This window comes from Danio rerio, chromosome 1 (assembly GCF_049306965.1).
Source record: "Danio rerio strain Tuebingen ecotype United States chromosome 1, GRCz12tu, whole genome shotgun sequence".
Classification (NCBI taxonomy): domain Eukaryota; kingdom Metazoa; phylum Chordata; class Actinopteri; order Cypriniformes; family Danionidae; genus Danio; species Danio rerio.
The window spans coordinates 7,821,684-7,844,500 of NC_133176.1; the positions used below are offsets into that span (position 1 = coordinate 7,821,684).

At 37.1% G+C, this 22,817-nt stretch overlaps 1 protein-coding gene across 1 annotated transcript in view; it reads right to left on the bottom strand.

The window, feature by feature from the left end:
* klf7a (Kruppel like factor 7a) overlaps positions 1-22,817 on the bottom strand; it is a 96,214-nt gene that overhangs the window by 18,142 nt on the left and 55,255 nt on the right. Inside the window, exon 2 of the mRNA NM_001020643.2 lies at positions 12,877-13,459. Within this exon, the coding sequence (NP_001018479.2) occupies positions 12,877-13,459 (583 nt within the window). The remainder of the gene's footprint in view (positions 1-12,876; positions 13,460-22,817) is intronic.

Sequence of the window (22,817 nt, forward strand, 5' to 3'; positions counted from 1 at the left end):
TTTAAGTTGATTAGCCTATCGGAGGAGTGTTGACACAATTGGAGTTTATGAAATACATGATCGTCATTAGAGTGCACAGCTGTCGAACCAAATGAACCCGCACTCGATGAGCTTCCAGCGAGATCTTCACGCGTTTAACAGATGTGAGCTGTTTCTGATGTTGTGTGTTTTTGGTTGCGGATGGAAGGCGCTTTGCAGGATCGCCGTACGTGGCTCGTATGGGGTCTCGGAGCTTGTTCATTAGCGCTGCTGATCGTAACGTATGAAATGGGGGGCAGGCAGAGTTTATTTGGATCTCTGGGAGAGGTGATAATTGGAGTAGTAATGATGGGTAATGGGGAGGAACCTCATATTTACTGTCAACCAGCTGGCCCTGTCTCCACTGTTTGCCATATTCACAAATCTTCGGGAACGAGACTGTGGCTTCATATAAATAGCTTGATGGAAAAAAACAGATTAAGAGCATTTTTATTGCAATGATGACTCCAGAATTGAACAAGCACTCGAATGTTAAATCAGAGTCCATCCTAGTTACTATCCTAATGTTCGTCCACTACACAGAATTCTTTTTTAAACACAAACAATAGTATATAGTAAAATATAGTACATGTATTAATTCTATATTTATTTATTCTCAAAATCTTCCTCAAGTTTTAAAAGCTATTTTTTTGCTCTTTTTTGTTTTGTTCCATCCATGCCTTTCTTTTTTGATCTGTTTCTTTTTTGTTTTTATCCATCCATCCATCCCTTTCTTTTTTTAATTTGTTTTGTTCCATCCATCCATCCATTCCTTTTTTCAATTTATTTGTTTTGTTCCATCCATCCATCCATCAATCATTGATCTATCCATCCCTTTCTGTTTTGATCCATCCATTCATCCATCCATCCATCCATCAATCATTGATTTATCCATCCCTTTCTGTTTTGATCCATCCATCCATCTATCCATTCCTATCTTTTTTTATCTATTTCTTTATTGTTTTGATCTATCTATCCCTTTCTGTTTTTATCCATCCATCCATCCATCCATCCATCCCTTTCATTTTTTATCTAATTTTTTTTAACCATCCATCCATCCATCCATCCATCCATCCATCCATCCATGGCGTTCTTTTTAAATCTATTTCTTTTGTTTCCATCCATCCATCCATCCATGCATCCATCCATTCATCCACCCTTCCCATTATTTTTTTTGTTATTTATTTAATTTTTTTATTATTTAATTTCTTTTTTGTTTTGATCCATCCATCCATCCCTTTCTTTTTTAATCATTCCTTTTTTGCGTCCATTCATTCCTCCATCCATTTTCATCCCTTTCCTTTTTGATCTATTTTGCATCTATTCATCCATCCGTCCCTCCGTCCGTCTATCCATCCATCCATCCATCCATCCATCCATCTATCCATTCATCCATGGCTTTCTTTTTTGATCTATTTCTTTTTTGTTTCCATCCATCTATCCCTTACTGTTTTGATCCATCTGCCTTTATTTTTTGATCCTTCCACCCATCCCTATCTTTTTATCCTATTTTTTTGTTTTGATCCATCCATCCCTTTCTGTTTTTATCCATCCATCCATCCATCCATCCATCCATCCATCCATCCATCCATCCATCCATCCATCCATCCCTTTTTTTATCTTTCTTTTTTCCATCCATCCATCCCTTACTTGTTCTATCTGTCTGTTATGTCTCACTTTTCATAATGCAGTTGTTGATTGTCAGCCAACATTATATGTATTTTTTTACATCTTGTTCTTTTTAAAAATAGACCGCTCTCTGCAAGAGAAAGGGTCTGCGAACACACCATCCAAACTTGTTGTTTTCCACCAAAAACCTTCCATGACGGCCACACTTTCATTCTGAGCAGTAAAAACAACAAGTTATATTTAGATCAGAATTCGAGCGCTAAATTGCATTCCCTTTCACACACACATTGGAGGCCCAGCCACATTAAGCAGGACAGGTTTAGACCTGTGCTCTCCACGACCACAGCACCAGCCAATTATAAGTCAGGGAGGCATGGATGCTCAAGTCTGTCGCTTAGCAACCGGGCAGGAGCGTAACGTAGGAGGCAGCAGTGGAGCCGGCTCGATCTGGCATCGCCTGTCCCTCTGTGCCACCAGCCAATTACAGCTCTTACTGGCAGGGGAGGATGCAGTTGCCTGGCAACCGGGAAGTTACATGATACATGTATGTACAAGTGGATATACAGTGGCCTCCACTAATATTGGCACAGTTGGTAAACATGAGCAAAGAAGGCTGCGAGAGAAATGTTATTGTTTAACCTTCTGATCTTATGCTCAGAATATTAACAAGCAATTGTAAACACAGCATAGTTTAATAAATAAAAAAAAAAAACAGTTATTAGCACCCTTACAAATTAATATGAATTCATATCATTCATAGGCCCAGTGATATTTTGCATTTGTTTTGTACACCTTGGTGACTAGAAATAGTCCATTGTTTAACTGTGACCTCCGGTTTCACAGAGAAAGGAGAAAACACACAGGCTGAACTCATCACCAAAGAACAGAGCAGTGATTGCTGCTGTTAAGCTTTCAAAATAAAAAGGGAAGTGGCTATAAGACAGTAGTAAAAACACTAAAAATGTCCATTTTCACTATCAGAGAAATAAATGATAAATTCCAGTCAACTAGAAGTGTTGTGAATCAGTCTGAAAAATTATGTGTGATTTTGTGTGTTTACACTGTTAGCATCATGATTTGCGTTGGCAAAAAGAATCCAGCTGAGGAACTGCAGAGGTTAGTTTAGACCTGAAGTCAAAACGTCTCTATCTATCTATCTATCTATCTATCTATCTATCTATCTATCTATCTATCTATCTATCTATCTATCTATCTATCTATCTATCTATCTATCTATCTATCTATCTATCTATCTATCTATCTATCTATCTATCTATCTATCTGTCAATCTGTCAATCTATCAATCAATCCATCCATCCATCCATCCATCCATCCATCCATCCATCCATCCATCCATCCATCCATCCATCCGCTTGTGTATCAATCCATCAATTTGTTTATCTATCTATCTATCTATCTATCTATCTATCTATCTATCTATCTATCTATCTATCTATCTATCTATCTATCTATCTATCTATCTATCTATCCATCCATCCATCCATCCATCCATCCATCCATCCATCCATCCATCCATCCATCCATCCATCCATCCATCCATCCATCCATCCATCCATCCATCCATCCATCCATCCATCAATTTGTTTATCTATCTATCTATCTATCTATCTATCTATCTATCTATCTATCTATCTATCTATCTATCTATCTATCTATCTATCTATCTATCTATCTATCTATCTATCCATCCATCCATCCATCCATCCATCCATCCATCCATCCATCCATCCATCCATCCATCCATCCATCCATCCATCCATCCATCCATCCATCCATCCATCCATCCATCCATCCATCCATCCATCCATCCATCCATCCATCCATCCATCCGCTTGTGTATCAATCCATCAATTTGTTTATCTATCTATCTATCTATCTATCTATCTATCTATCTATCTATCTATCTATCTATCTATCTATCTATCTATCTATCTATATATCTATATATCTATCTATCTATCTATCTATCTATCTATCTATCTATCTATCTATCTATACACATATTTTATGCAATAATTCAGTTTGGCGCATAAAGTTAATTTGCATCTTTGGATGGAAACATAGCTATTGATTGTGATTAATTTTATACAGAGTCTGTTATAAAATACATATAAAGACATATTAAACATATTAAAACCATGAATGATTTAAACTAAACAAATGCAACAGAAAGTGCTTTATGGTTTATTGGAGATTCTAACAGTTTTGAGGTTAAATGTGAAATAAAAATCTGATGTAATTGATTTAAAATGAAACTGTTTAGTCTTTACTGTATGCATAAATACAATTAATCTTTGTTAAAATATTCACATTGCATAATTTCTTGTACCCATTTTGGTTAAAATTAGGTTGAAATCTTAGTCACACACCTTAAAAATCCTCTCATTATATTAGCATTACATTTATTCACCTCTGAACTCTTTCTTGGTTAATTATAAATGCCAACATTTCAGATCCTGTGATCTATTGCAGATTTGCACATTTGGAATATCGTTGCTGAAATGATATATTGTGCAGCCCTACAATCTAATATCACTTGTATAACAACAAATAGTTTAAAGGTGCTGTGAGTTTCTGACTCTTCTAAAGCATAAAAATACCATAATATGTTTGCTGATATTTAAGAAACATGCTAAGAGAACATTCTTCTGAAATGAAAAACAATGCTGAAGTCAGATATTCTACATTGAAAATGTTTTTAAGTGTCAACGTTGTCTTTGTTTTGGTTCTTTTAACCAGGCCAATGACAGTTTAGCCAATTATATTTCAGCACCCCATTTTGCCTTTGTGGTTTGATTTAATTTATTCAGTCAGGAAGGTTCCCAAAGCATGCGTCCGTGACCGAAATGCGACCTCTGGTGGAAAGTAACAGCCTCTAAAATAAGATGCAGAATCAGAGTTTTACATAAGCTTATTAATTAGCAAATTATATCAATATTATGAATGTAAACATTAGGTAAGCAGGTTACATTGTAACTACGCTACATGAAAAGATTTGCAGTGATATGCAATTGAGCTGTTTGCACTAGACGAAACACGTCAGGAATTTAAATACAGCCATTCTGAAGCACAGAATAGTGCACTCACTGCACTCCAACATAATGGAAAGGTTTATAATCTAATTATTCATTCATTTTCTTGTCTGCTTAGTCCCTTTATTAATCTGGGGTCACCACAGCGGATGCCCTTCCAGCCACAACCCATCCCTAGGAAACATTTACACACATATTCACAAACACTCTCATACACTACGGACAATTTAGCATACCCAACTCCTGTACTGCATGTCTTTGGACTGTGGGGGAAACCGAAGCACCCAGAGAAAACCCACGCGAATGCAGGGAGAACATGCAAACTCCACACAGAAACGCCAACTGAGCCGAGGCTCGAACCAGCGATCCAGCGTCCTTCTTGCTGTGAGGCGACAGCACTACCTACTGCGCCACTGCTTCGCCCATAATCTAATTATTACATATTAAACCTCTTTAACATTAAATGTACATGCTGAATCACTGAGTCAGTTCTGAAGTTCAGTTTCAAATGGTTTATTTTCTTTTCAAGATCTGAGGTGAAGTGTCTGCTGCTGCTTTCAGTAGTATGGCAATAAATGTCATGTAAAATGGCCTTTAAACTCACATTAATAGATTTTAACACTGAATAAAGCACATGAGGTGTACCTGAGGGGAACATTGTCAGTTTTCTGGTGTTTTTGAAGAAAAAATTGAAGGCGTTTCCAAAATTTCAAGGAGTTGGTAAGAACAAAAACTCATTTCAATATGCTAAATATTCCTTATATTGCTAGCCTTTAGGCTCGACAGTCAGGCACACTCCTGTTTGGTGTCGTCAATCTGGCAACCTGCGCTTGCGTGTGTTTTGAACAAGTGTGCCGCAAGCCTGCGTTTGAGTGAAGGTTTCGGCCGTTAGATCGCCCCCTGGGGGCTGGCTGCAGTACAAGTCATAAAGCCCGCCTCCTCCGTGTTAATGAAGGAGACTTGAGCCCAAATAAAAAAAAATATTACACTTGCAATAAAATGTCCCGAAAGATAGTTCTGGTCGATTAAGGCACTGGTTATTGTGCTGAAATAGGTGCAGATCTTCATTTTTGTAAACAGTTTGTTTTTAGCAGTAATTTAATGCTGGGCGTGTCATCGTGATTGACAGCTGTGATTGACAGTTTCTCAAAGCGCGGCGTCTGAGCTTCGGCAGGAGACTGAAGTAGACTGAAATGTTATTATTCGATTTCTGTGTTATTTTACCATGACAAAATGAGTTCAGCAGTAAACTATAGTTTCTGACATACATGATCCTGGTGGAACACTGTTTATTCGCTAAGTTCAGGGCTTTTTTCGGGCTTTATTAGTTTGCTGATACACGCCTAGCCACCCAGATAGCAAAACACAGTTCCGGCTAGATTCTCGCCTGCCGGAGACTTATCTCTTAGAGCTCAGACTGACTAATGTTACCTCTGCTGGACCTACTCCGGATGCCTGGACTCACTACCCAATTCCAGCCCGAGTCAATCGAGCCAGATGCGGCGGCCGAGCGAGCAGGCGCTGCCGCATGCGAGCCGGAATCAGCCCGCGACGCCGCGAGTAAGTAATGCGCTGCGGCCTGGAGCTGGCGCGATTGAATATATAAAACCCTCATATTTGTTAACGTTATTACATCCATTTGTGTTGATATGACAGCAAACGCATGCTGAGAAGTTCGGGGGGCGTAGTTGATTTTACATAAAGCGTTTGGTTGGAAGCTCGACTCTGCTCATTTTCGCGGCTCCTCCTCTGGCTCCATCAGACAATCCTTCTGCGCATGTCAAGGCTCCAATTTCAGCAGTCTTTTGCGACAGTTTGTGCCCGTCAAGCAGGCGTTTTGCCCTCAAGGCGTTCAATGGGAAAAAGGGCTGTCGGGTCGTCCATATTTTTTACAGTCATTGGTTTTGAACCAGGAGTGCAATACCTAGTTCAACCACTGAGTGTCAAACTTGCATACCTTTAAAGACAAAACCCTCTATATTCCCACCCAAAAACCAACTCAAGCATCTTCAGTTATTGTCATTTTTAACCAAAAGATTAAAATCTTAAACAATAAATATTTTTTCACAGTCCAACTAAGGGTGCCAATATTAATGGATAGTGAGCGCATGCGTTGGTGCCCCTGGGAATGAAAGTGCAGTGACGAGGCTAGCGGTGTAAGCTGAAACCAGCACTGAGACCTGAGAATCATTCCCAATTATAGAGTCCCGTTCGGAGACACACCAGTTGCCTGGCAACTCCCCACCCCCATCACACAACCTTTCCTCCCTCACACACTCTCTTCTCTCTGCGAACACCCTTACAGGTGCCTGAGTCTCGCTTAATTACATTTTCTCAGTTAAACTGGAGACAGAAAGACTCATTATGATCTGTGCAGCTCACGGCGGCACCAAGCAGAAACCATTTTCTGTCCTTCACCGCTCTTCCAAGTTTTTTTTTTTTTGTTCCCGAATCAGACTTCGTTATAATGGAATGCAGAGTGAGAGACAAAGTGGAAACGAGTGCCGCCACGTTCCTCTGTGTGTCCCTGAAAACTCAGTCTTATCTCGCTCCCAAACACCATTCATAAATCGCTCCAGAGGGCAATGTTATTTCCATTCACGCACTACAATTCTCAATCACACAATTTGTACAAGTAATAATGCCTCTGAAATAGGATTTGGCTAATTGCAAACGAGTTGACAAATCATTTTGGCATCAGATTTTAGCACGTCACGTAGAGTTCGTTTGTTGCTTTGGATTAATGCAATTCAGAAATTGCTGAGAAAGATTACGGCTGATGAATAATGCAGTTTTAGTTAGCAAAGAGGAATTAAAATGTGCATTATTGTGGCAAGCAATCCACAGGACAAAATATATATATAGCTTGTTGTCTATCTCAGTTGTAAGAGCAACAAATAATAATTTGACATCTAGTTTATCATTTGGAAAAGTGGCAGAAGGTAGATTTTTCTGATAAATCATCTGTTGAACTGCATCCCAATCACAAATACTGCAGAAGACCTACTGGAACCTGCATGGAGCCAAGATTCTCACAGAAATCAGTCAAGTTTAGTGAAGGAAAAATCATGGATTGGGGTTACATGCAGCGCGAGTGATCTGGAGAATGTATGGCAACATCGACATCCTTTGGTGTTAAGATATTTGTGCTGCCCATTACATTAAAAACCACAGGAGAGGGCAAATTCTTCAAACGCTCCCTCTTATACTGCATTTCAGCCTCCACATTAAAGTTCCTGAAAGCAAAGAAGGTCAAGGTGCTCCAGGATTGGCCAGTCCAGTCTCCATATGTGAACATTATTGAGCATGTCTGGGATAAGATGCAGGAGGAGGCATTGAAGATGAATCCAGACAGAATCTGCAGATATTTTTTGCTCTTTCTGCGGAGAATTTTGTAAAATAATTTGCGGATTTATGCAGAATAATTTTAGGAGCATCAAAACTAAAAACTGTTTATTTACTAATAAAAATAATACATTTAGAATTTTTATTTAACGTTTACAATGCAAATCACCTAGATCCACTTATTTGTTAAACAAAGCAAGTCTCTCATAAAAAAATATCTACTAAAAGACAGAAAAAAATACTTTACAAACTGTATTGTAAATAAATCATGTCAACATTTTAATATTACAATTATTATATACCAATAATATTAGTGAAATGAATTTATAAACTAAATAAATAAAAATTTACACACATTTAAACAAGTAAATACATTGAGTCAATGATGTGCTAAAAATCTGCAGATTTCTGCACTTAATATAATGAGTTATGAGTAGGGATGGGTATCGTTAAGGTTTTAACAGTATTACTACTTTTATCGATACCACTTATCGGTGCTTTAACGGTTCTTTATTTAGTACTTTTTGTAGTAATTTTTTTATATAAAAAACTAATTTAACTAATTTTTTAAAATGTAAAATAAAGCAAAACCAATAATTGTAAAACAAATAAGTATTTATTTTTCTGTAAAAGAATGTACAATGGTTTAAAAGACAATGACTCTCTGTTAACCTTTTTTTCTTTTGGAGAAAAATCAACATGTTTGCCTTTTCTGGTTTTCTTGTGCTCCCTGCAGTTGAAAAATAGTCACTTTTAGTTTACATTTACGTTTACATTTAGTCATTTAGTAGATGCTTTTATCCAAAGCGACTTACAAATGAGGACAAGGAAGCAATTTACACAACTATAAGAGCAACAATGAATAAGTGCTATAGGCAAGTTTCAGGTGTGTAAAGTCTAAGAAGGAAAGCATTAGTAATAATTTTTTTTTGAGTACAGTTAGTGGTATATCCAGAGAGGCAATTGCAGATTAGGAAGTGAAGTGGAGACTAAATAGTTGAGTTTTTAGTCGTTTCTTGAAGACAGCGAGTGACTCTGCCCTTCTGATGATAGTAAATGAGTTCATTCCACCAACTGGGCAGATTGAACGTGAGAGTTGCAAAAGGCAGTTAAAGAATCACATAATGTTTATGAGTTTTCACATCATTCACATTAATGAGTTACCAGTGTTTTGGGAGTTAACAACAATTTTTGTTAACAGCAAAAAAAAAAGCAGTTTTTTTTATAATTTCTTAATAAGCATAGTTTATTATTAAGCTATTCAAAGGCTATATTTGTGAATACAGCTGATGCAAAAGCATGTTTAAGATTTATTTAGGGTACTGCAGAAAAATCCTGTTTTCATTATAACCGAATGTGTGTGTTTATTAAACAATTAATATTATACTAATTTAGAGAAACCTTAAGCGATTGACTGCTAGCATAACGATGTGAAATATGTACCTTTAGCTATTCAGTCGAAAACTTTTCATTTGTCTGTCTGCAGTTAATGCACTTTTGAAAGATGCTTAGCCAGATTGCTTGCGTTTCTGCTTATACAAGAAAACAACTTGTGTTTGTTGCAATGGGGATTGTCGTTGTCCACTCCGGAAATACAACCCGTTTGGTTCTCTCCGCCACTCCGCAAGCTTACGAGCTGTGTGTGCACGCAAGTCTTTGTCGCGAGCAATGTGTGTACGCTTAGCGCAAGCCTCCACAGAGAGCTGTGAAGGATTTTATACTTGATGTGCTCGCTTTTGCACTATTGAGCGAAAACACGAGAATTTCTCATGTGAGATTGCCAACTGTGCAGATGAATATCGCAAAATTAGAAAAGGTTTGTCAGTTAAATTATGCTACTGTAAGTAATGTTATTCAGCAATAATTCTCCAGTACTGATAGCAGAACCGTTAACGTCAGAGCTTATCAATACTTCAGTCTTTTATAATTTAGCACCGATAATGATAAAGTATCCATCCCTAGTTGTAAGAACCAAAGACAAAATGCTTGTTTTCGTCATTGATATCATACCTTCTATGACACGTCAAGCTTGAGTATGAACAAATTAGATTAAGAGCTACACTACAGGACAAATATAGTTACTTGAAGCTATTGACTTCAAAAAAGCCTTGAAAAGGCCACGAGCAATATGAAATACATCACAGACACGCTTCATCTTTAATTTAGCAATTTTGTTGTCCATTTTGGACCTTGACAAGCTGTTCCTGATCATTCTGGACTGTTGGTCCTCGTGTCATAACATACATGTCTGAAATACTTTGGAAAGCATCAGAAGGGAGCCATTAACATGTGGCATGTTCTGGTTTGGAGACTTGGGGATCTGCCCTGATGTGTTAACCGGCGCGCAGCAGGCGTAGGGAAAAATACAGGCGACTACGTCTCATTCCAGCCGGTCCATCCATCATGAGGCAGTTATTCACTCCGCGGACAGCTTTGGGACAGCAGTCTGAGTGCTTTTGGATTGAGATCGAAGAGACAGAGAATTATGGCCGTTTCCTGCACCATTCGAATCTGCTGAGGAAGTACTGTCGCAACCTTGAGAAAATGTTTGCCGCCGAGGGGCCGGACAGGCACGCTGCCATCGCGACGACCAAGCGCCATTAATTACATCAGCTTGTCGCTTATTGTGTAAAATAAGATTGATTGTGCGGAATATGAAAATTAATGATAAATGTGGTGTAACCGTCTGAGTATTACTAAATGCATACCATGCCATGACTGGTAGAGCAGTGATTGTTTAAAGCCGCAAGTAAACTAATAAATTATTTGAATAAAGCACAATTATATGCTGTGTTGTTTCGCAGTGATAACAATTTCTAACATGTACTTAGTCATAAACGATCACTTATTCAGTATTTCTGAATGAATCAATTGACTCGCTTACAAAAGAGTAACTTGTTTCCTTCCTTAATGAATTAGTATTTACGAATGAATCAATTTAACATGATTCAGTGACTCGCTCACAAAAGAAAATTAGTTGTTTCATTTCTAAATGAATCAGTATTTTGGAATGTATCCATTCAATGAGTGATTAAGTGACTCGGTTAAATATAGTTACTTGTTTCATACCTGAATTAATTAGTATTTCTGAATGAATTAGTTGACTCGTTTACAAAAAAGATGGTACTTGTTTCGTTCCTGAATGAATCAGTATTTACGAATTAATCACATGTGATTCAGTGACTCACTTATAAGAGTTATTTTATTCCGAAATGATTCCGTTATAGGCTTTAAAAATAATACAACGACTTGTTCAGAAATACAGTCGCTTGTTTCCTTCCTGAATTAATCCATTTCTGAATGAATCAGTTGAATCTGAATTTATCTATTTCTTAAAAAAAAGACTCATTTATTAAGAGAGTCACTTGATTCAATAGCTGAACAAAAAAATAGTTTCAGAACAATTTGGTTTAATAAATGATTCAGTGGCGATGCAGTGGCGCAGTAGGTTGTTCTGTCGTATCACAGCAAGAAACGTAAAAACGTGCTGGATAAGTTGGCGGTTCATTCCGCTGTGGCGACCCCGGATTAATAAAAGGACTAAGCCGACAAGAAAATGAATGAATGAATAAAATGATTCAGTGACTCACTTCAAAATAGTTACTTGTTTCATACCTAAATTAATCATTTTTTTCTGAATGAATCAATTGACTTGCTCACAAAAGAAAGTTAGTTGTTTTGTTTTTGAATGAATCAGTATCTCTGAATGAATCAATTTAACATATTATTCAGTGACTTTCTCACAAAAAGAGAGTCTGTTGTTTTATTCCAAAATGAATCAGTTATAGGCTCAGTGAATAATAAAACAACTTCCTGAATTATTCCATTTCTTAACGAATCAGTTTAATTTGAAGTTATTTATTTCTTAAAAAAGAAAAAAAAGGCAGTCAGTTGATTCTTTCCATAATAAATCTATAGCTGAACGAAAAATAGTTTCAGAACAATTTGGTTCAATGAATGATTCAGGTAGTCATTTAAAAATAGTTACTGATTTTACTCCAGAATGAATCAAAGTTTCGGAACTAATCAGTTCAATCAGTAACTCACTGACTCACTTAAAAATAGTTACTTGTCTCGTACCTGAATTAATCAGTATTTCTAAATGAATAAATTGACTCACTCACAAAAGAGGTTTAGTTTCATTCTTGAATGAATCAGTGTTTTTGAGCAAATCAGTTTGAGTAATTCAGTGATTCACTCAAAAACAGTCACTCGTTTTGCTCCTCAATGAATCAGTATTTCTGGTTGAATCAATTTAACATATGATTCAGAGTCTTGCTCACAAAAGAGAGCCACTCAGCGAGTCATTCAGAAATACAGTCACTTGTTTGGTTCCTAAATTAACCAGTTTCTGAACGAATCAGTTGAATCTGAAGTAATCTATTTCTTAAAAAAAAAACGGCTGAACAATTCACAGACTCATTTATTAAGACGATCACTTAAATCATTCCATAATAAATCTATAGCTGAATGAAAAAATTGTTTCAGAACAGTTAAGTTTGATGAATGATTCAGGCAATCATTTAAAAATAGTCACCGATTTAATTCCTTATTATATTTAAGTTTCAGAACAAATTGGTTCAGTGAATGATTCAGTGAATCATTTTTAAATACTCATTTTGTTCCTGAATGAATCTGTGTTTTAGAGCTAATAGCTTGAATAAATGAAGAAAGCCTCTTTTCGTTTGACAAGTGAATGATCCATTGGCTCATTCATCGAAAACTGCTTGATCTGCTTTGTGTTTGTAACTTTTCCGTCAATGAAATGGTAAAAAGCCAACAAAAATAATGAACACAATTAAAAAATGAGCATACAAATATACATGCTTACCTGTATGTGTCCTCTGATGTGCCTTCAGATGCGAACTCTTAGTGTAGACCTTCCGACAGCCGTTGAACTGGCAGCGATGGACCCTCTTTTTATTCTCCGCCATATCGCCGACTCCAATAGTACAGGTGCCACCCTGTTCCCCATCGCTCTGAGTGCCAGTGCTACCATGCTGAGGCGAAAGTGGCACCGGGTGAGCCGCCACAAGCTTGGCAGAGCTCAAGCCCACCTTTCGGGCCACAAGCTTGAGCGTGAGGGTCCCGTCGGGTGATGCACTGAGCGTATGGGTGGGTTTGACTAAATGTCGACCCAGTTCTGGAGATGAGGGCGGTGTTAGTGATGTGACGGCATTCAGCTGGGCAGCGTTGACTCCTAAGGTGGCATCTGGAGAAATGGAGGAGTGGGTTTCTTTACGCTGAGAAGGGCTGGGAGGGTTGTTGAGGCTGGGAAGGAGAGGGTCTAACAGGTCTTCGTCTCCGTCTTCCTTCATGAAGGAGGGGCTGAGGAGGCCGTCCAGCTCCTCGTCGAAAAGGTCAGACAGACGCTTGGGTTCTGTCTGCAGGTAGCGCTCCAGCTCCAGGCATGTCTGCGGAAGAGGATTTAGGTATTTTTAGTGACCTGAATTTAGTTCAGGTGATTTGCATTTCTTGTGCATGCAATGAGGAAACACCTACACACATCCTAGCATGAAATTAGCATGTGCTTCAGGTTGGAATTGTCCTACATTACACTGGAAGATGCTTGAATGTATTATTTACAGATAATATCATGGAGATTTTAGAGTAAATAGGAGTTTTTAATTAAAGGACGTATAAAATGCACTCATATGGTTATGAAAAAAATAGATGAATAAAGCTGACATGTATAAGGCTTTTGGAAACCTTTTTTGAGCCATTAAGTGAAATTAAAATAATGTGTATTAGATGTTGGTATCAGTATATTGGTGTTAAGGATATCTATAAGCTAGTGTGCTACAAAACAGTAACAAAAATTCACTTTTAGGAGATATAAAGCTGATATAATTATGTAAAGCTTGTAGTTTGTCCCTTCTGGCTAAATGGATTTTATTCACGTCACCTTCAGTTACTCATCAAATCTGAGTTGACCAATCAAATGCTCTTTAGTTTATTACATGCCCCACCCCTTTTCGTTTGCTTTCATTTGATGAGCTTTAAATTAACTTTTACTCGGAAAGCTGTGATAAAAACAAAGCACTATTGGCTGTTTTAAAAAAGGGGAGGAGCTAATCTATGTGACTCCCTCTCTTTGTTTTTCACTTGAGATTTTGTCAAACATCGAATATAGAATGCACATTTCAAAGCACTTTACATGTCCTTTAAGAAAATTAGTTTGTAAACTCATACTAAATATCACAATATAGTTGAAAACTAACTATAGTTGTAACCCATGTGTAAAGTGATAGTAAAGCCATTCTTATATTTTTGTTTAGTAATGTAGCACGGGTATATTTTGGCAATAGCAGAGTCAAATTATTTTTATTTTATGACAAAATAAGTAAACACAATTTTCCATGACAATATTTTGCAAATTTCCCAACAAAAATTTACCAAAATAACTTTTAAGAACTTAATTTGGACAACTTTAGAGACAATTCACTCAGTATTTAGATTTTTTTTTTTGAACCCTCAGATTCTAGATATTCAAATTAGTTTTTCATAAATTTTTTTTTTGGCTTGGACCCTTTATTAATCAGGGGTCACCACAGTGAAACGAACCGCCAACTTATCCAGCATATGTTTTACTCACACACCTACACTACGGCCAATTTAGCCTACACAAATCATCTATACCGCATGTCTTTGGACTGTGGGTAAAAACCGGGGCACCACGAGGAAACCCACACGAACCGAGGAGAACATGCAAACTCCACACAGAAATGCTAACTGACCCAGCCGAGGCTCAAACCTTCCTGCTATAAGGTGACAGCGCTACACACTTCGCCACCCAAATTAGTTAGTATCTCAGCCAACTATTGTCCTATCATAACAACTCATACATCAATGTATTCAGTTTTCAGATTATGAATGCATCTCAATGTCTTTTGTATGACTAGTTTTGTTTTCCAGGGTCACATTTAAGTACTTTTATTCATAGACCTCATGTACAATGTTGTAGTGTAAAACCCAAAGTTTTATAATATTTTGTACATTAAAACAAAAATTGCATTCATTATTCTTAAAACACTGTCTCTAAAAATGATTACATCTTTCATAAAACTATTGTTTATTAAATGGCCGTAGTATACATGATATGATAGCCATAATGCACAAAACATTTACAATTGAAAAATAGTCACTTTTAGTTTACATTTACGTTTACATTTACTCATTTAGCAGACGCTTTTATCCAAAGCGACTTACAAATGAGGACAAGGAAGCAATTTACACAACTAAAAGAGCAACAATGAATAAGTGCTATAGGCAAGTTTAAGGTGTGTAAAGTCTAAGAAGGAAAGCATTAGTAATTTTTTTTTTGAGTACAGTTAGTGGTATATCCAGAGAGGCAATTGCAGATTAGGAAGTGAAGTGGAGACTAAATAGTTGAGTTTTTAGTCGTTTCTTGTAGACAGCGAGTGACTCTGCCGTTCTGATGCAGTTAGGGAGTTCATTCCACCACCGGTGCAGATTGAACGCGAGAGTTCGGGAAAGTGATTTCTTCCCTCTTTGGGATGGAACCACGAGGCGACGTTCATTCACAGAACGCAAGTTTCTGGAGGGCACATAAATCTGCAGAAGTGAGAGCAGATAAGAAGGAGCAAAGCCAGAAGTGACTTTGTAGGCAAACATCAGAGCTTTGAATTTGATGCGAGCAGTAACTGGCAGCCAGTGCAAACGGATGAGCAGTGGAGTGACAAAACCCAACTGTTCATTCACTGAGACACACACTGAGACTTGTTAGTTTGTTTTTATTTTATTTATTCATCCAAAATTAGTCAAGTTAAGGACCTGATTTCAAGATACCATTTTTTGCCCTTCCAGCTGCAACCCAGTACTGGGAAACACCCATACACTATCACATACACTACGGCAAATTTAGTTTATTTAATTCAGCTACATCGCATGTCTTTGGACTGTGGGGGAAACCGGAGCACCTGGAGGAAACCCAAGCCAACACGAGGGAGAACATGCAAACTCCACACTGAAATAACCAACTGACCCAGCTGAGACTCGAACCAGCAACCTTCTTGCTTGTTCTAACCACTGAGCTACCGTGTCGCCCTGTATCTTAATGTATCTGAGATAAATAAACCAGAAACACCAGATTCTTCTGTTTTTACACATTGTTTGTACCTATTAAACTACTCAAGCAATTAAATGAAAGATAAAATCATCCAGGCTAATCTACCTCATTTGCTCTGCATGTAAAGTAATGCCTTTTTTTCTCTTTTTTTTTTGGACTCAGAGTAACCCCTTTCTGGACCGTTAACTGTGTACTGAGACTGCGATTGCATATCATTTGCTTCAGCAGGTCTTCAGGAATAGATGGTTACTCTGTGATTGATTACACAGGCTAGACTGGAGCTCTCTGGAGCTGAAGAAACAGACCTGGCCTGAATTGCTTGTTAGAGCTTTTATGTGGAGCAAAACTGGCTCTTCAAACACAAGGAGAGAAACAGAGAGAGAGTGAGAGAGAGCCATCAGAATCGGATTCTTCCATTATGGATGGGTTTTATATTTCATACAAAAGAGTTTTTTTTTTTTAAATATAGTAACAGGGTAAAAGAAGAGCAGTGCCAACATAATATGCAACTTATCAGCCACTTCTGCTTCATGAAGATGCTTTAAGGAGATATATAATACTTTTTTTTTAAATTTAGCAAAGCCTTATTTTCATTTAACATTGCTTTTTTTTTTTAACTGTAAATGAGTAAGAATTGCCATGAACAACCTTTTATGAATTTTGTGTCACATACATGACCTCAATTTCATATTAGGTAAAGCCCGCATTAGATTTTCATGACTGTATGATCTATATTTAGCAACACTGTTGTAAATGCTCAATTTAGAAAATACTACAGTAATGATGACACAACTATGAGCATGTTTGATTTATCTATCATTGCATGTTTATAAGGTGCCAAAGGAAATTACTTTTTGATTCTGGAAAATTGTTTTGCACTATAAATGAATAAATGCAATAATAATAAAAAATATAATAATAATAATAATAATAATAATAATTATTATTATTATTATTATTATATTATTATTTTTCAAAAATACCCTAAGGTGCTGTAGCAAATATATGTTATGCACAATAAATAAATAAATAAATAAAAAAAAAAATGCAATAATAATAATAATAATAACAACAACAATAATAAATATAGCTGCAAGCAGCAATTAAGGGGCCAAGCACTATTGGCCATAAGGTGGCGCTGCTCCAGACATTTTTGAGTACTTTCAGGGCATGGGGTTGAAGATGCATACCATGTTTTGTAATGATATGTGAATGTGTTGGTAAAATATAGCATTTTTGGCCAAAAATCGAAATGGGCGACGCCCAAAATGGCTGACCTGTGAAAATCAGACATCATTCGACTCGGCATGCTCTGCCGGATGTAATGAGACCAGTTTCATGAGTTTCGGACGAAAGGTTGAGACGTTATAAGCCAAAAAGCAAGTTTTTAGTATCTCCGGACCACTAGGAGGCAGTGCGCCGAAACTCCGCAATTAACCTTAGACCCTAGTTGTCATAACACACACCAAGTTTGGTGTGAATCGGTGAATGCGTTACAGAGATATCGCCTCAAGTTCATTTTCGCAAGTTCTATGTTAAATTAGTTCGCAAGTTAAACGAAAACGGTTGGTCTAATCAACTTGAATTCCATAACTTTTGGTTGGCATGGTCTGTAGATCATGTGATTCAATTTTGGTGAAAATCGGAGACACGGCCTAGGACGAGTTCGATCAAATAGGTTTTTCAAAAAATTTAAAATAGCGCGAAAAAACTCATGACGGAAAATGACGTCATAGGGTGGGTTTGAATCGGACTGAGCCAAGGAATCAGAGGAAAAAAGAATTTTGATTGTAGCCCATTCGGTTCAAAAGTTATCATGATAAACATACGTGAAAGTTTGGACAAGTGGTGGCGCTAGAGAGTTTGATTTTGAGACTTCATATTTGGCCTGATTAATGTTAATACTGGCCTCTATCATTGTGCCAAATTATACAACTTTCCCGCATACGCCTATATGGGCTGCCATTCAAATCCGGCGGAAGAAACGGAAGAAGAAGAAGAAGAATAATAATAATAATAATAATAAATAGCTGCAAGCAGCAATTAAGGGGCCAAGCACTATTGGCCATAAGGTGGCGCTGCTCCAGACGTTTTTGAGTACTTTCAGGGCATGGGGTTGAAGATGCATACCATGTTTTGTAATGATATGTGAATGTGTTGGTAAAATATAGCATTTTTGGCCAAAAATCGAAATGGACGACGCCCAAAATGGCTGACCTGTGAAAATCAGACATCATTCGACTCGGCATGCTCTGCCGGATGTAATGAGACCAGTTTCATGAGTTTCGGACGAAAGGTTGAGACGTTATAAGCCAAAAAGCAAGTTTTTAGTATCTCCGGACCACTAGGGGGCAGTGCACCGAAACTCCGCAATTAACCTTAGACTATAGTTGTCATAACACACACCAAGTTTGGTGTGAATCTGTGAATGCGTTAGGGAGATATCGCCTCAAGTCCATTTTCGCAAGTTCTACGTTAAATTAGTTCGCAAGTTAAACAAAAACGGTTGGTCTAATCAACTTGAATTCCATAACTTTTGGTTGGCATGGTCTGTAGATCATGTGATTCAATTTTGGTGAAAATCGGAGACACGGCCTAGGACGAGTTCAATCAAATAGGTTTTTCGAATAATTTAAAATAGCGCGAAAAAAATCATGACGGAAAATGACGTCATAGGGTGGGTTTGAATCGGACTGAGCCAAGGAATCAGAGAAAAAAAGAATTTTGATTGTAGCCCATTCGGTTCAAAAGTTATGATAATAAACATACGTGAAAGTTTGGACAAGTGGTGGCGCTAGAGAGTTTGATTTTGAGACTTCATAATTGGCCTGATTAATGTTAATACTGGCCTCTATCATTGTGCCAAATTATACAACTTTCCCGCATACGCCTATATGGGCTGCCATTCAAATCCGGCGGAAGAAACGGAAGAAGAAGAAGAAGAAGAAGAATAATAATAATAATAATAATAATAATAAATATAGCTGCAAGCAGCAATTAAGGGGCCAAGCACTATTGGCCATAAGGTGGCGCTGCTCCAGACTTTTTTGAGTACTTTCAGAGCATGGGGTTGAAGATGCATACCATGTTTTGTAATGATATGTGAATGTGTTGGTAAAATATAGCATTTTTGGACAAAAATTGAAATGGGCGACGCCCAAAATGGCTGACCTGTGAAAATCAGACATCATTCGACTCGGCATGCTCTGCCGGATGTAATGAGACCAGTTTCATGAGTTTCGGACAAAAGGTTGAGACGTTATAAGCCAAAAAGCAAGTTTTTAGTATCTCCGGACCACTAGGGGGCAGTGCGCCGAAACTCCGCAATTAACCTTAGACCCTAGTTGTCATAACACACACCAAGTTTGGTGTGAATCGGTAAATGCGTTACAGAGATATCGCCTCAAGTCCATTTTCGCAAGTTCTACGTTAAATTAGTTCGCAAGTTAAACGAAAACGGTTGGTCTAATCAACTTGAATTCCATAACTTTTGGTTGGCATGGTCTGTAGATCATGTGATTCAATTTTGGTGAAAATCGGAGACACGGCCTAGGACGAGATCGATCAAATAGAATTTTCGAAAAATTTGAAATAGCGCGAAAAAATTTATGACGGAAAATGACGTTATAGGGTGGGTTTGAATCGGACTGAGCCAAGGAATCAGAGGAAAAAAGAATTTTGATTGTAGCCCTTTCGGTTCAAAAGTTATCATGATAAACATACGTGAAAGTTTGGACAAGTGGTGGCGCTAGAGAGTTTGATTTTGAGACTTCATAATTGGCCTGATTAATGTTAATACTGGCCTCTATCATTGTGCCAAATTATACAACTTTCCCGCATACGCCTATATGGGCTGCCATTCAAATCCGGCGGAAGAAACGGAAGAAGAATAATAATAATAATAATAATAATAATAAATATAGCTGCAAGCAGCAATTAAGGGGCCAAGCACTATTGGCCATAAGGTGGCGCTGCTCCAGACGTTTTTGAGTACTTTCAGGGCATAGGGTTGAAGATGCATACTATGTTTTGTAATGATATGTGAATGTGTTGGTAAAATATAGCATTTTTGGCCAAAAATCGAAATGGGCGACACCCAAAATGGCTGACCTGTGAAAATCAGACATCATTCGACTCGACATGCTCTGCCGGATGTAATGAGACCAGTTTCATGAGTTTCGGACGAAAGGTTGAGACGTTATAAGCCAAAAAGCAAGTTTTTAGTATCTCCGGACCACTAGAGGGCAGTGCGCCGAAACTCCGCAATTAACCTTAGACCCTAGTTGTCATAACACATACCAAGTTTGGTGTGAATCGGTGAATGCGTTACAGAGATATCGCCTCAAGTCCATTTTCGCAAGTTCTACGTTAAATTAGTTCGCAAGTTAAACGAAAACGGTTGGTCTAATCAACTTGGATTCCATAACTTTTGGTTGGCATGGTCTGTAGATCATGTGATTCAATTTTGGTAAAAATCGGAGACACGGCATAGGACGAGTTCGATCAAATAGGTTTTTCGAAAAATTTAAAATAGCGCGAAAAAATTCATGATGGAAAATGACGTCATAGGGTGGGTTTGAATCGGACTGAGCCAAGGAATCAGAGGAAAAAAGAATTTTGATTGTAGCCCATTCGGTTCAAAAGTTATGATGATAAATGTATGTGAAAGTTTGGACAAGTGGTGGCGCTAGAGAGTTTGATTTTGAGACTTCATATTTGGCCTGATTAATGTTAATACTGGCCTCTATCATTGTGCCAGATGCATACCATGTTTTGTAATAATATGTGAATATGTTGGTAAAATATAGCATTTTTGGCCTAAAATCAAAATGGGCGACGCCCAAAATGGCTGACCTGTGAAAATCAGACATCATTTGACTCGACATGCTCTGCCGGATGTAATGAGACCAGTTTTATGAGTTTCAGACGAAAGGTTGAGATGTTATAAGCCAAAAAGCAAGTTTTTTTATATCTCCGGACCACTAGGGGGCAGTGCGCCGAAACTCTGCCTGTAACCTCAGACCCTAGTTGTCATAACACACACCAAGTTTGGTGTGAATCGGTGAATGCGTTACGGAGATATCGCCTCAAGTCCATTTTTGCAAGTCCTTCGTTAAATTTGATCGCAAGTTAAACAAAAACGGTTGGTCAAATCAACTTGAATTCCATAACTTTTGGTTGGCATAGTCTGTAGATCATGTGATTCAATTTTGGTGAAAATCGGAAAAATGGCCTAGGACGAGTTCGATCAAATAGGTTTTTCGAAAAATTTAAAATAGCGCGAAAAAAGTCATGACGGAAAATGACGTCATAGGGTGCGTTTGAATCGGACTGACCCAAGGAATCAGAGGAAAAAAGAATTTTGATTGTAGCCCATTCGGTTCAAAAGTTATGATGATAAACATACGTGAAAGTTTGGACAAGTGGTGGCGCTAGAGAGTTTGATTTTGAGACTTCATAATTGGCCTGATTAATGTTAATACTGGCCTCTATCATTGTGCCAAATTATACAACTTTCCCGCATACGCCTATATGGGCTGCCATTCAAATCCGGCGGAAGAAACGGAAGAAGAAGAAGAAGAAGAATAATAATAATAATAATAATAATAATAATAATAATAATAAGAACACTAACGAAAGCAATAGGTGCCTACGCACCTACGGTGCTTGGCCCCTAATAATAATAAGAACACTAACGAAAGCAATAGGTGCCTACGCACCTACGGTGCTTGGCCCCTAACAACAACAATAATAATAATAATAATAATAATAACAAATATTATTATTATTATTATATTATTATTCATAATACGTTAATGTGCTGTAGCTAATACATTTTGATTCTGGAAAATTATGCAAAATAAAAAAAAATAATTTAATTGATTCATGCAATAATAATAGTAATAATTTAACAATAAAATGTTGTTGTTATTGTTATTATTATTATTATTATTATTATTACTAGATAATAATAGCAATTTACTTACCTAAATAATTAATAGATGCAGAAAAAAACTCATTTACTAAAATCCATTTTGTGAATATCATAAATAATAGTCGGGGGATTTGAAAATGGTTGTTTTAAATATATTTATAAATATAAAACAACCACAACCCTTTTATGTTGAAGGCTGTAATATGTTCAGCGAATAAAATAAATATTTTTTGAAAGTAACAAATAAAAATGTTGAAAAAAATTATAAAATTGTTCATTATTATTAATGAACTGATTATAATAGTTCCAATATTTTCCTTGTTAATAAACTATATACAGTGCTCAGCATATCTGAGTACACCCCCCACAAATCTCTCATTTAAATTAATATTTTCTATTGGAAGCTTATATTTGTGCATATGCATTAGTTTAGTCAGTACTGATGCCTCATCTGGTGCTAATCTAACACAATAACATACAATAATGGTTCAAAAATCAGTAGCCCAAATTTATATGTTAGAGAAAAATATTCATATTTTCTAAAATAGCAAAATTCAGAGAAACCAAAAAATATATATTTTTATATTTTGTAGCTTGTCATTTTTTTTTTTGCAATGTTTTGCATGAATTTAATTGTATTATCTTTCCCATTCTCTCGTTTAAAATAAACAGGGGGGCTAATAATTCAGGAGGGCTAATAATTCTGACTTTAACTGTATAGATATACATTTTATATATTCGTGAAACT